The sequence below is a fragment of the Felis catus genome, chromosome C1 (assembly GCF_018350175.1).
Source record: "Felis catus isolate Fca126 chromosome C1, F.catus_Fca126_mat1.0, whole genome shotgun sequence".
Classification (NCBI taxonomy): Eukaryota; Metazoa; Chordata; class Mammalia; order Carnivora; family Felidae; genus Felis; species Felis catus.
This window is the reverse complement of record NC_058375.1, coordinates 103,848,605-103,863,136: the sequence shown is the minus strand read 5'-3', so window position 1 is coordinate 103,863,136 and position 14,532 is coordinate 103,848,605. Positions and strand designations below refer to the sequence as shown.

Here is a 14,532-nt window from a genome sequence, read left to right as displayed (position 1 = left end):
ATTCTCACGTGATTAAAAACGTGCTCTTTTCACAGTGTAATTCTTAGGAATTCAGGACGACAGAAACATTGCCCATCCCCTCCCCACCCCCCACCCCCCCCCCCCATTTACTTCCTTCACTTTACTTATTAGCTGACTTTTTGTTGGGATCTTAGTCAACAATCTATGCCGGATTTGAAAGTGGTGACTGTCCTTGCTTCACTATGCATTTTACAATAAGGACTTCTGACAAATTTGGACAAGGCCGTCTTCCCTTTCCTTGATTTCCAAATTAGTGAATAAAAAAAAAAAAAACACCCACGTATTTCTTCTAATATGCTCATGGTGTTTCCTGGGTATCAATTCACTTGTTCTATCTTGTGAAGGAGGGGTAAAATTTGTTACCCCCTCCCCCCCCAGGTGACCGAGGGAAAATTGTCATATGGAGCAGGTAAGTGACATCTTGGGGTCCTGGGGCAGCCAACACTTCTGACTTGACCTTCATTGTTCTTTGTGGGTAAATCTTATCCCCAGGTCACAGTGACCCTCAGGAGTATTTGTCTGATTCTGTGTGGGAGATGTCACCTGTGTGGCAAGTTGCAGTGTCACCATGAAAAGCAGATAGGCCTTTTTATGATGCCCCAAATGCTAGGCCTAGGAATTACAGACCCAGGTTTGAAATTTCCGAACTGAACTTTGAGTTACTCTGTCCCTCCCTGTCACAGATCTCCCCTGATGGAGGAGGTGTTATAGCTGCTGTTAAGTGATTGGCCCTTTTCCTCTGGAGCAGGATGTACTTTGGATATCCAGCTGTTCACTGATTCTTTTTATCAGTAGGTCTACATGCCCTAAGGATTTTAGTCTAACAAGGGAAGGACCCAGAGTAGGATTTAAAGCTGGACCTACTGGAGCCCAGGGGGGGATTATAATCCTGAGTCGGTCATAATTATTTGCCTCCAAACAGATACTGAGGGATCCAGCTGTACAACGTTAAGGGCCTCCACGGACACAGAGCTGCCTGCAAATGGAACCTGGGACCTCTTCCAGAGGATGAAAGTAATTGCCAATCTGTCCCCAGTCGTTTCTCAAGGTCAAAGAGCCTCAGGTTCCTACTAAACATATGGGGGTCCAGATTCTGTTTTGAGCCTTCTCTGAGAAAACTGATCTCCAGAGTGTCTATTCCACATTGGAAAAACTCTCACTAGGTAAATGCAAAGCAGGTTGAGAGGGGGGGATGGAAACCACCCATCTCCCTTCCTTCCCAGTCTCCCTGCTGCTAGAGGAATCTTTCAGGGAGTGGTGACACTGGGCAGGGGCGGGGGGGGGGGGGGGGGCTCCAGGCTTGGCGGCCAACTCGTTAATCCTTAACGATACCCCTGGAGGTAGGTTGGTGGCAAATACCATCTCTAGTTTGTAGACAGAAAACCAAGAGACACAGAGGTTAAGGGATGACAACAGCACAGCTACTAAATGGCAGAAATAGAAAAAAAAAAAAAAAATCCTGGTCCCTTGATGTCTGTGTCTATTTCTGCCCCCAAATAGTCTTCCTCTTTTATTGGGGAGACTAAGAGGGAAAATGGCAACTTCCCTGGTGGCGGGGTCGGTACAGACAGTGAGGCAGGATCCTGCTTCCTCCCGGGAAATACACTCACTCACAGGCTCATGCCAAGACAAGGAGGCCTGCAGCCTTCACCCCTGCACCAGCAGTTTTCACTTAGAGCAGGGTGAATTCTCTTTTTCGGATGAGGTCCTTGTGGAGATAGACACTCCGTTCTGGTGATGATCAAGCTGTTCTCAGGCTCTGAGTTTATATCTTCTTAAAATGAGTGTGCAGGAGCAAAACTGTAGGAGCAATTGTGCAGCCATTGGGGTGAGCGCAGTGGCGCAGTGTCTGTTCCCAGGCCCCGGGGCGTGTGACTTGTCTCACCATAGGGAAGTTCTGGGTGGAGCGGTGTTGATTGCCAGGGGAAGAGTCAAGCAGTAGCCAGAAAGTCACATGTCTCTGAGATAAATACACCTCTTCTATTCAACTATCCACTGCCTGATACATTCTTTCACTGAAAGTGTGTCACTGTGGATTAACCTAGGTAAAATATATTTTAAGCTGTCTCTTTGAAAATGTAAAAGTTCCCCGGAGTATTTATCAAACAACCATACCTTAGAACGAATTTAATTTCTAGACCACTTTGTTTTAGAATGGGACACCACGGAATGGGAGGGGAGGAATAGTTTGGGAGGAGGCTCTCTCTGCTCTGGAAAATCCTCTTAAAAGGAAGGGGATAATCAGAGGGGCAGCAAAAGGGAACTCCTTACTCCAGGATGGGGCTGGCTGGGGGAAGACAGAATTAAGGCAGTTTTCTGGGTACTTCTTTCGGGTTCCCTGGTGGTCCCATGTCCAGATCTCTGCCGTGTCATTTTGGTTTCTATCCCTTGAAGCATAGCTTTGGTTCAGATAAACCATCCTGGTTATCGCTTTGTCCCTCAGCTCTGGGAATTGATTGGCTCTAGGTGAAATTGCTTCCTGTGGGAAATATGTACTTGTACTTGAGGGTTTCCCAAACTGGACTGCATGTTTGAGGAGTGTTGGTTGTAAGGGTCAAGGGTAGGAGAACTTTGAGATTCTTCTTGTTCCCTTTAAGCCTCTGTGTCCCTTCTAGGGAGGAGGCCTGGCCTGGGACCAGACTTTGAGATTCTGGCTGTTTGAGCTCCCACTTGGTAAGAGGCTCTCCCTCGTACCGCCGTGATGGTCCTCCTTGTGCACATCTTATGTCTGGGCAAGGCCTGAGAGCTGACTCTCCTCAAGACGGGCCAGCAGACAGTTTATCTGCTGGCTCAGAACTGGGCTTACCTCCAGCCCCTGATAGGAAGGAGGGGTGGCTCTCAGGGTGAGCACTGATATTGGCAGAGGAGAAGAAAGAAGGGCAAGTTCTTTCTTCAGGGAAGAAGACTGCGACCAGACCTCCAGGCCTTTTCAGCTCAGGGAGAGGGTCTGGGGCCCTGCCCTCTTTCCCTGATGGTGCCCCGGACAGAATTCCCACCAATTCAAGGGGTATAATCGCATCAGAAACCAGGAGCTACGGTGACCTGAGAGAGAGGTCAGTGAGAATACTGGGTATCTCCTGGGCTGATGACTTTACCCGGACACTCCAAATTGGTGAAATGAGATTTGGGCACCCTAGACACAAGTTAAGACCATAAGTAACATGACCAATTCCACGGGAAAGCCGGGCTCACTAGTGTAGGCTCACCTTGCACATTGGTGCCCCATGGGTTAAATCTGGCTGGCACACATTTTGCTTGGCCCACATGGCATGTTTAAATTTTAGCTGGCAATATTAAAGAGGTTGGACATTTCACCGAGAAGTTTGGGCTTCTGGATTCTGTGGAAAACTCTGAAATTTCTGTGGTAACACTGCCCGGTAATCAGTGCCTGGCACTGAGCGACAGCTGCCCTCTGCCCTCCCCCGCCAATCTTCACACCCCTAGACGTCTCATGGCATTAGAAAAGGCCCACCCCACCGATTTAAAGCACCTGCCTGCATCCTGTAGGCATTTGAGTTTGGGCCCCCTGATACTTGGTCACACGGCGTCCGCTAGGGAAGCGCTGGGGTGATAAAGTCTGGCTGAGCCAGCAGGCTTGAGTCATGGCTGGTAAACAGCTGTGAGGCATCCACAGTTCTGATCGGAAGGATTCCGATGGAGAAACGGGGGCGAAAGCAGAGTTCCCCACTGCAGCTGGGGTAGAGGGGCAGGGCAGTCATTTGAGACTGGGAACTTTGAGGGGACAGTGGGTTTATCTTGGTGGCCCTTTTATATGGGAGAGCTGGTTTCCTAGTTGAACAGCAAAGTACCGTACCCCTGCAGTACCTGTCCAACCAGGGGTGGGTGGGAGGGGAGGGACAGAAGACTCCAATCATGGTGGCATCCTTTACGTTTCATCTTGCCCTAGGTCAGCTCAGGGGTTTTCTTCTCTCTCTTTCTTCGGCAACACTTCACACGGTTAGATCGTCGGACCTGGCGCGGCTGCTGGTCTTGCTCAGCCTGCTCAGTGGTCTGGTGTCATCCCTGCTCGGGTCGGGACACAGTGAAGGCGACTTCTCCACGGGCAGCCCTTGCTTGGCTACCTTCTCAGCCTGCAGCTCGTCCTTCTCACCCTCCTTCCCGACCTCGGGAGTCTCCACTTTCTCCCCCTCCAGCACTGCCAGGGTCTCCTGCCCTTCCGTGCTCACTCTCTCGGCTTCCTGCCTCTTGTCTCCCACCTCCGGTTCCGCCCCCTCCTCCACGGGCTGCTCTCCCGACTCTCCCTCCTGGGCTCCCACCTGAGCGTAGGAAGGCAGTGTCTCTTGGTAAGCCCGGGATAGGTCCCCCAGGGGCCCGGGGCCCATCTTCTCCTCGAACTGCGCGAAAGGCTTGGCAGAGAGGGGGCTGGTCTCCACCATCCCGACCTCGGTCAGAGGGAAATAGTGGGACACGATTTTCTCTTCTTCCAGCAGCTGGTAGCCCTTGGCTTTCTGGATGGAGGAGACGGCGATGGAGTGCAGGGACTTCTCGGGGATCTCCCCCAGGGGCTGCTCCACGGGCCTCTTGAAGGCCGACCGGATTCTCTTCAGGCCCAGGTGGCTCATCTCCAGAATGTTGAGGAAGAGGGACACGGAGGCCACAGACAGCATGAACAGGATGAAGATGGTCTTCTCCGTGGGCCGCGACACGAAGCAGTCCACCACGTTGGGGCAGGGCCACCTGCTGCAGCGGTAGAGGGGCAGGATCCGGAACCCGTAGAGGAAGTAGTGGCCCACGACGAAGCCCACCTCGAAGAGGGTCTTGAAGATGATGTGGCAGATGTAGGTCCTCAGCAGGGTCCCCTCCAGCCGGAACTTCTTGGTGCCTTTGCTGCTGTTGCTGCCCTTCTTGACGCTGCCCTGGTCGGCGGCTAGGGGCGCCCTGTCACCGCCCTCGGCCGCCCCCTGCTGGCACAGCTCGTCGGCCTCGCGCTCCTTGCGCTTCTCCTGCATGCGCACGTGGTGCACGGCGTGGCCCACGTACACGAGCGACGGCGTGGACACGAAGATGATCTGCAGCACCCACAGGCGGATGTGCGAGATGGGGAAGGCCTCGTCGTAGCACACGTTCTCGCAGCCTGGCTGCTGGGTGTTGCACACGAAGTCGGACTGCTCGTCCCCCCACACGAACTCGGCCGCCGTGCCCAGGATGAGGATCCGGAAGATGAAGAGCACCGTGAGCCAGACCCTGCCGATGACCGTGGAGTGCTCGTTCACCTCCTCCAAGATGTTCCCCAGGAAACTCCAGTCGCCCATGTCTCACCCACCTGGAGGAGGCAGAAGGCAAGAGCTGAGCGGCCGCGGGGCACCCCCGAGCGAGGCTGTCTGTGCCAACCCTCGGGGTCCCTCTCCTTTCTGAGTTAACTGCCACAGTCCGCGCGTGAGCCGCGCCCATGCAGCGCTCTTGGCGCAGACGGTGAGGCGGGGGTGGGGGTGGGGGTGGGGGAAGCGGCCTGAAGGATCTGCTTCCACTAGCTTCCTCATCTGTAAAATGGGTTGAAACGCTAACACCTGTTCTCAGTCACTGTGCAAGCAAGCGGTGGTCTGCAAGGGTACGGGAGGCAATAGGTATGGAATTCCTCGAGTTCCACCCCAAATAAGGGTTCGCGGTTGACCATAGATAGAAACCCCATGGTTTCATGGATTTAAATCGAGACCACAAGCTTGAACTAAGCTTCAAGACGCATAACCCTTAAAGAATACCCCACCCCACGGGGGTGCGGGCCCCCAACACAATTCTAGGATGTGTGAGATGGTCTGCAGCCACCTTACTTTTCACCGTGTGGGGATGTGTCATGATCGGGCGTTTGAAGTGGAAGGAAAGGAACACTTTTTGAACGTCTCCTTTGCGGCAGACTTTTGACATTACATTATTCCATTTAATTTGATTATGCTGGACTCTAATCTCCACGAGGATAAGGACCACGCCTGTTTTATTTACTGCTACGTGCTCAGTGCCTGCCACAGGGCCCAGCACGTAGTGAAAACTCAAAAGGTATTTAACCCGTCTGGTTTGATGAGAAAACAGAAGATCAGAGAGGTTAAATAAACTAAGATCAGACAGCTAAGTAGCAGGAGTTTTGTCCTCCTGGTCCCAAAGCCTGACTTCTTTCCACCACTCTGTGGAGATAACATTGCTTTCGATCAAAACTACGCAACTCCTGTACTCACAATTTATGTTTCTTCTGTCTCTGGGTTGAGATTTGGAAACCATTCTTAATAGCTTCACAAATTGAGAGCAATATTTTTTTATATTATTGGTATAACCCTTTTACATCCAAAGGATGGGGAGAGGGCTTCAGGGAGGAATCATGTTACGGGGTGAGGAAGGTCCACGGAGACGCTTTTAGTGTCCCACTGAGTAAAAAAGGTTTTAGGGTCTGTACCATGCGGCTATTTTAATACAACTAAAAATTTGTTGGAAAAAAATGCCATTAAACATGATAGCATATAATGCCCCTAGCAGCAGCAACGACTAATGCACATGGGATCGAACTGACAGGGTGATGTGTGCAAACTGGGGCATTCATCCACTGCAACCCTGGGCTAACCTATGAAGGACTACGATCAGAACTTCCATTTTGGGGCGTCTGGCTGGCACAGTCCGGGGAGCGTGGAACTCTTGATCTTGGACTCATGGGTTCGAACCCCACGTTGGCCATAGAGACTACTTAAATAAACACATAAATAAAAAAACTTAAAAAAAGAAAAAAAAAAACCCTTCTACCTCAACCTGTGGCAGATATTCCTCCAGCTTGCACATCTCTAGAGTTGCAGTGTTTTCCTCATCACTGCTCTCAGACCAGGACAAGAGCCCTTGCCCGAGTTGCTGCTCAGGGCTTCTTTCCGCCTCGCCCTACCCTACAGGATTAGAAGCCTATGGGGGCAAAGGAATATACCCACCACTGACAGTGGTGATTTTAATGACAGTGATATTTGTTAACCACTCGATGGGTAATGAAAAGTGATAGTTTGGGTGTAATTTTCATCGCCAGGAGAGGATAAACAAAGTGGCATCTTCAAGCCTCCTTCCGACCTGTGGTTTGGAGCCTGGCCAGACAGTCCTTGGTGGCAGACAATGACGACTGGCATGAGTAATGCCCAGCCCATGCCCTCAGGTTATGTACAACCACCGTCTGCTTTTTGTTGCTCCTTTTGGAACCCCAGAAACTCCCAATTAGGTAGGGCATCCAACAGCAGCTTCTCTCCTCCTGGGAAGGTGAGAGCATCCGGGGCTCCCTAATCATGACTCCAGCATTGGAAAGAGTTCCTTGTAGGCATGGGGGTGCCGAGAGTGGGAGAGGGTCCTCTACTCAGAACCAGATGTGCGGAATCCTAATCACATGTGCCTACTTATACTTCTGCAGTTGACACTCCTCAAAGTACTGTTAAATCTAGTCCTTGCCCTGTAACGAGTGGCAGCCATTTCCATCACCTTTGGGGAAAAGATGGGAAGCATCACGAACAGGCAGCCCAAGCATAAATCCTAGTGGTGGCAGAGCCGGGAAAATCCAAGTTTCTTACAACATGAGTCAGTCTAACATTCATGTTAAAACAACAATTTATGTAATTTACTCCCACAGGATCAAGTCTGGCTTTAACATACTCTAAATCTCGTGTTGCTAATGTCTTATCCCCATTGATATGTCAGCTTGCTTTTGACACTCTTCCTTGTACTGTACTGTATCAGTCCTTTGGGATTTCCGTGTGTATTTCACTCGTGTGCCACGATGAATGTGTGCAGCGAGCACACACTCCCGGAACCGTACGTCTATCAGTCTTGTTTCTTCCTTTGAGAATCAAAAGCTCTTGGAGGGCAGGGACCATTTTGTTTTCATCTTCTGTGAGCCATCATGACACAAAACAAAGACTTTCACAGAGTGGGCCCTCCATAAACACCAGTGCATGGGACCAATAGTAATCATTTCAAATCTGAACTTCTCAATCTCTGAGTGTGTGGAATACTGATATTACTTAAAGTCTGGAGAACTCCAGTCTTCTTTGCTGCAGTTAGCAATGGGGAGGCTGGGAACTTGCAGAGAAATGCTAACTACCAAAAAAGGATAGTAAATTAATCCCAAACTAGCTCTTTTGAGGCACTGTTTTGTATAAGATCAAAGATATAAATAACCTGGAATCTAGAAAAGATTCTTGACATGTGAATGATGTGATATATGTTCATGAAACAAGAGACCCTCCTGAGCACCCCATCAGTAATTTCCAAAGTAAAGCCAAACAGGGCTGTGTCCTTCCACATTCCATGCTGCAATGCTGGGATTGAGCATATGTGTGTGTATGTGTGTTTCATGTCTCATGACAAGGTTTCTCATAATAATGGAAAGAGAGAAACTAATTTAGGATGAAATCTTTCCAATTCCATCCTATTGAAACAGGCCAACTATGCTTTTAAGAAGAGAAGCTTTAGGGCGCCTGGGTGGCTCAGTCAGTTGAGCGTCTGACTCTTGATTTCCGCTCAGGTCGTGATCTCACAGTTCATGGGATCGAGCTCTGCACTGGGCTCTGTGCTCACTGTGTGGAGCCTGGCTGGGATTCGCTCTCTCTCCCCCTCCCCTGCTTTCTCTCTCTCTCTGAAATAAACATTTAAAAAAAATAAGAAGAGAAGCTTTAGAGGTGCTAAGGGAAAGGTTCCTGACTTCTGCACATGAAAATTATACTCAAAGGAAGTCAGATCGGAGTATATCTGAACAAGCTATTCCACTGGAGCAGGGAGTAATCTAAACCAAAGAAAGAATATTTTTCTGCTCTTCTTCAAAGAGGAACAGATCTCTTACAGATGGAAAATAAACCGATGGAGTTCAAGCCTCCACCCCCAGGACATCCACCAGAACACCCACCAGAGGATTATGGTTTTAAGTAATGATAAAAATGACATCTTATGTTTGGGTCTCCCTTGTCTATTTATAACTGATACACTTTTCCATATCTTATTTCAGCCCTTATGACAACCTGTGAACGAGGCCCGTGGTTCTCAGCCTTGGATTTCACAGACTAGTACAGTAACAACAACAAAATAGAGTGACCAACATAGGGCTACCAGCTCCTAATTGTACCAAGCAAGGACATAAAAATAGGAAACTTATTAAATCACTAATTATGACTACAGTCTGTTTTCACCATCATTCCACAAAAGGGGAATTTTCACACCGCAAAACTAGAAAAGACACAATTTCAGAATAATAGGCCTTTAGACTGAACACATTTAAGTTGGTGAAAAAATGTGCTACATTGTTTACTGCATTATTACTACAGGCTGCTGAAAAGTTCATCTTGGACCAGAACTCACAGATCCACAGAATGACTATTTGAGAAAAAGAGAACCAGGCATTATTAACCCCCTCCCCCCCCCCCCCTTACCAGATAGGAAGGTAGACTAGGAAGTTAAATAAGTCTAAAGGGTCTCAGCTAGTGAGGGCAGAGCAGAGATGGGAGCCCTGGTTTTCCCGCTTCAAGCCCAGGGCGATTTCCAGTATAACATAACCTTCTCTTGGCTTTAAAGGGGCAGAAAAACACACTTACATCTGTGTTAACCAGTTCCCTGAAGGATTAGATGGCCACTGACCACTCTGAATTGTAAGGGAGTGTAAATATGCCTCCATTCATGTCTCTAGAGCAGCTACTTTAAAGAGCAGCTCTCCTAGGGAGCCAACAGAGTCTGCTCCCAGGAAGACTTTTAGGGTCCTTAGCTAGACCTGTTCTTGTGCCCCATTAAATGCTCCAACATGAAAACACAGAGCATGAAGCCTCCTCTACACCCACAGCACTCAGTAGTCACTACCATTACTCCTATCACAGAGTTCAAGTGAAAAAGTGCAAAACTCTTTCATAAACACCAGATACTCGGTTTAGGTCCCTCGGGATTCCTGGAGGCATGTTAATTCATTCTGAAAAATGAGAAGACCTTAAAAAGTCAAGTTTTAGTTAGAATTTGGACATCTCCACTCCCCTCCCTCTCCCCCACTCCTACATTCCTTTCCCTTCCAAACCTCTGCCAACTCTTAGGCCAATTCCAAGAGGGTTTTCAGAACTGGACTCTAAATCCAGCCATCCCAACCCAAGACCGAACCTTAGTGACAACGTTTTTCCTTTTGGAGAAGCCTGGATATGGCCCTTAATTAGGCTGGGAAGGAAGCTGGGGTGGCAGGGGGGAAGGCTACAAACCACCATCACCCAAGGAAAACTTGCCAATAGGAGTAAGGTCCCCCGGAGAAATATGTGCTCTCTTTCTCTCTTGGCGCTCAGCAGCAAAATGGCAACTTTGGCCTCCTTCCTTTGGCACCTAAAAGCCCACCTCCCACTTCTCTATCCCGCCCCTACTGTGCTGCACGACTGAGCAGATATGACTGGATTGGTCCTGATGGGTAGGTTTTACTGTCCAGCAATATTTTAAGCTCCCAGCCAGACAGCTTTTATGAAGGGAGGGATGTTTGGAAAACAATGGGAGAGAGAGAATGGGAGAGAGAGAATAGGAGAGCTGTGTTGGGCACAGAGGGGAGGAGGGTGGAGAAAAGCTGATGCGGGAAAGCTTAGATGGGCTTCTGCAGCCTCCGAAAGTGTCTTTTAGCAGCAGACTGGCCCTCTGTTGCAGAAAGCCCTTGGCTTCTCTCCAGAGGCCCTGAGCCTGGGGGGATTTTCCCCAAGCCCCACCTTCAGCTTAGAGAATCCTAGGGAGGTAGGGACAGACGATGTTCACCTGTGTTCATCCCTCTGCCCCCGGTCAGACTGTGCCAAAGTCACCCCAGAAGAAGAGTGTTTGGTCTTTTTCAAAGGATGATCTATCCTCTTGTCTTGGGGGGTTAGTCTTGGGTCTCATAACTTGGAGCAGAGAGTGTCTTTCTTTGGAAGGAGCCTTAACACTCCAAAGAATTCTGGTGCCATTTATCAATATAGTAACACTTCCCTCCTTGGTTTCCTCATAATTACAAATACTTTTGAGAAACTGCAGAGTCAAGGGGATTAGGCAGCGTCAGCTAACAGTTTTAGACACTAGTGCCTCCATCTGTGAAATGGGGCTATGATGGCTTAGCTCCCCAGGAAGCTCTGGAATGAAATACCAATGTGGCCTACTGAAGAATGATGTTTGGAAAGCTAGCTTGGAGGTCAAGAACGCATGCTCTCTGTCTCCCTGAGGCCCACCCTCTTCCCGTTGTCTGGGACTGACCATTGAAAAATGGTTGTTTTGACCACAGTTTCCAAACCCCAAGCTGGGGCATTTTATTTTACAAGTTTATGTGTGGAAATGATGGAGCAAAAATAGTCGAAACTGGGATGGTTTCAGGAAATCTACAAGGTATGATTACTAAATGGAAGGCAATTTTAGGGTAAGCCAGAAAAAAATAATCTAAGCACTTGCCTCTTCTCTACCCCTATTTCCTGTCCTTTCTGGTGTCATGGGAAAATTGCGTTTTGATGGTGGCAGTTTGAAGGGGGATAGTACCAAGGCCATAGGAGTCTCAAATTCCAATCATATTAAAATGTTCACTAGTCCACAGCCTCCTTCCCTTTAGAATTCTGATTCCTTTCGGACTTCAAATTTGAAGGACTACTTTAACTGGGACAGAGCCTTCTAGAGAATTCCTTAAAGACAAATGGCCCGTGGCTATTCCTCAATATCAATGAGTCAGAAGAGAGAGGGAAGGAAACCAAATCAGACTTTCTTTTGAGAACATTTGGCAAATGTTGATTCCTGAAGCTTGGAATATTCTGGAACCTACAGACTTTTCAAATGAACTTCTCTCATTGATGGCATCCCTGGCTAACTTGGCTCATATAGTGGAGCAGCCCCATCTCCTGACATCACTGTGTGGAGAGATGGCCATAGAGGATGTGTTTGAGTCTGGAAAAACAAGGAATGTCCTCATAACTCTGCACCGACTCTAGTGTCTTGAGTTTGGACAAATCTAGCTTTGTCACTGAGCACTTTCTTTGCTTATTTACTCCATTGACATTGAAGACACTCTACCAATAGTGCCCATTTTTGTGGTCAGTTGTTTTTGAATTATTTTTGTTTTCAGTTCTTCTGTTTGCAGTCTTTGAAAGCATAAACACTCAACCCCTTACGTCTTGAGGAACGTTTTGAAGGAGATGGGGAGAGAGGCTCATCTCAGGCTCATCTGTCACTCAGAGATGATTGTCTATTCCCTTTTTATTTAAAAAAATTTTTAATCTTTATTTATTTTTGAGAGAGAGACAGCGTGTGAGCAGGGGAGGGGCAGAGAGAGAGGGAGACACAAAATCTGAAGCAGGCTTCAGGCTCTGAGCTGTCAGCACAGAGCCCGACGTGGGGCTTGAACTCACGAACTGTGAGATCATGACCCAAGCCAGAGTCGGACACTCAACTGACTGAGCCACCCAGGTGCCCCTCTATTCCTTTTTTTTTTTTTTAATTTTTATTTAATTTTTGAGAGAGAGAGAGACAGAGCAGGAGTGGGGGAGGGGCAGAGAGAGAAGGAGACACAGAATCCAAAGCAGGCTCCCGGCTCTGAGCTGTCAGCACAGAGTCCGATGCAGGGTTCGAACCCACGAACCATGAGATCATGACCTGAGCCGAAGTTGGACGCTTAACCAACTGAGCCACTGAGGTACCCCATGATGACTGTCTATTCCTAACCAGCAATTAGAGTCATTTTCTCAGGTCTTTCAGAGGGAAGACTTCTTGTGGTGGCTTTGTTGTTTTATTGGGTGTTAAATAAATCTCTAGAACGTGGGACATAACTACATTCAAATGCAAATTCTACTGTTATGTTCTGTAGTAAGGAATGGATTATTAGATCATTCACATGTTGGGTAATGTAATGGTGGCATTCTTCTACCAGGGGTACATTTTGGAAACAGTGACACAGTTACGTGTGGGATGATCATGGGATTTTCAGTGGGAAGCTCTGGCTCTGGGTGTGGCCCTTTCACTTTTTGTTTGTGAGCAGTTTGCTCAGCCTCTCTGGGGCTCAGTTTTCTCATCTGTGGACAAGAGATGATAATGACTGCCTTTCCCGTTCTGTGAAAAGGATTTTTTTACAACGGTGGTAGCCGTTGATGTAACCCGTGCAATGCTGTGAATACCTTTCCACTTGTTAGTTACGTTCACTGTGATCTCCTCCCCTCTGAGTCTGACCGACTGTGTCCTGCCACCCCAGGGTCATGGGTTGGTTTGTTTCTAAGTGCGCCTTGACTACAGTCATGTATGCTCCCCTTCCAAAGGGAAAATGTCCGAACTGGAAAAGAGCAGGAGAGATCATTGGCCTCTGTTCCCTCATTTTACAGATGGGGGGACCAAAGTTCAGGGTGGAAATGACATCCTGAGGTCTCAGTGCAGCTCTGAGGCCCAGGCACTTTCCATGGCTCTGGATGTCTCCACGTAGGGGGCATAGACTCACCAAGCAGCAAGACTCTAGGGAGAACCAGGGGGGCCCTATGGTGGGTAAAAGGGCAGGCAGATGGATGGGGCCTGAGGGGCCCGTTCTCAGCTGATCCCAGTGACTACAACGAGGAGACACAGAACCTCTTCCAGCTGCTAGGGTGTGCCAGGGAGAATGAGTCTCTGAGAAACCCAGGACCAGGGGCCGTGGGTGAATCGGGTCATTTCCCTGAATGTCCAAGCCTGGCTCTGATGAGTGGGCAACGTTTAGTGATTTATTTCACAAGCCTTTCCTGAGCTTCTACCCTGTGAGGTATTGGGACACATCAGTGCGTAAAACAAAGATCCCCTGCTGTGGCAGAGCTTCTGGGCGAGTGAGGGAGACGGGTGATTCTCATTAACACCGGGAATCAACTCCGGGAATCACACAGTAGGTTGGGAGGTGATAAGAGTTACCCCCAATGGCCAGGTGGAGAGGGGATTGGGAGAGCCAGTGGGGGGAGGTGGCGCTCACACAGGCCTCACAGAGAAGGTGAGGCTGGAGCCCACTTTAAGGAGGCTGAGGGAGGGAGCTGGGAAGGCGTGGGGGAAGAATAAGTCAGGCCAAGTCTGGTAGCAGCAGGCAGGCCAGGGCGGGGCCGCACCAGCGGGGGGTGGACACAAACTGCTGGGAATGAAACTATTGTCTCTGGACTGTTTATCCAAGTACGGTCCGTCCACCTGCAGGTCTTTAAAACTTCGACAACACCAAGAAACAAGATACCCAGCATCCGACGCGCCACTCTGCCCTTCCTTTCGGCCACACACTTCTGCGAAGTAGCCAGCGTGTGCCTGGCGCTGTGCTGGGGGCACCAGGATGGGTGAAGCACAGGCCCCCGGGTGAAACCTGGCACACAGAGCGCGCAGAGGCCTCGTGCCCATCTGCCCAAGGAGTGTGGGGGGGGGACCCTGGGAATCTGGTCTCCCAGGCCCCAATTCCCACATCTGGCCTTAGTTGCTGGGGCCTCCGTCTGGTAGGAAGCTGAACAGAGAAGTGGTAACACACCAGGCTTTGGCGTGAGATAGGTTTGAGCCCCCTGCCCCCGCCCCCCCAAGTCAGCTGCCTGACCTCACTTTTGGGAC

At 49.3% G+C, this 14,532-nt stretch overlaps 1 protein-coding gene across 1 annotated transcript; it reads right to left on the bottom strand.

The window, feature by feature from the left end:
* Positions 1–362: 362 nt before the first annotated feature.
* GJA8 (gap junction protein alpha 8) lies at positions 363–10,346 on the bottom strand. The gene is made up of 2 exons (XM_019837741.3): positions 10,242–10,346; positions 363–5,305 (listed from the first exon to the last, which is right to left on the bottom strand). The coding sequence occupies exon 2, from the start codon at positions 5,292–5,294 to the stop codon at positions 3,972–3,974; it is 1,323 nt and encodes a 440-aa protein (XP_019693300.1). The 5' UTR covers positions 5,295–5,305; positions 10,242–10,346; the 3' UTR covers positions 363–3,971.
* Between the last annotated feature and the right edge of the window lie 4,186 nt (positions 10,347–14,532).

Bases quoted from the DNA above. Each gene is read 5' to 3' on its own strand.
- GJA8 (XM_019837741.3), bottom strand. From the start codon at position 5,294: ATGGGCGACTGGAGTTTCCTGGGGAACATCTTGGAGGAGGTGAACGAG.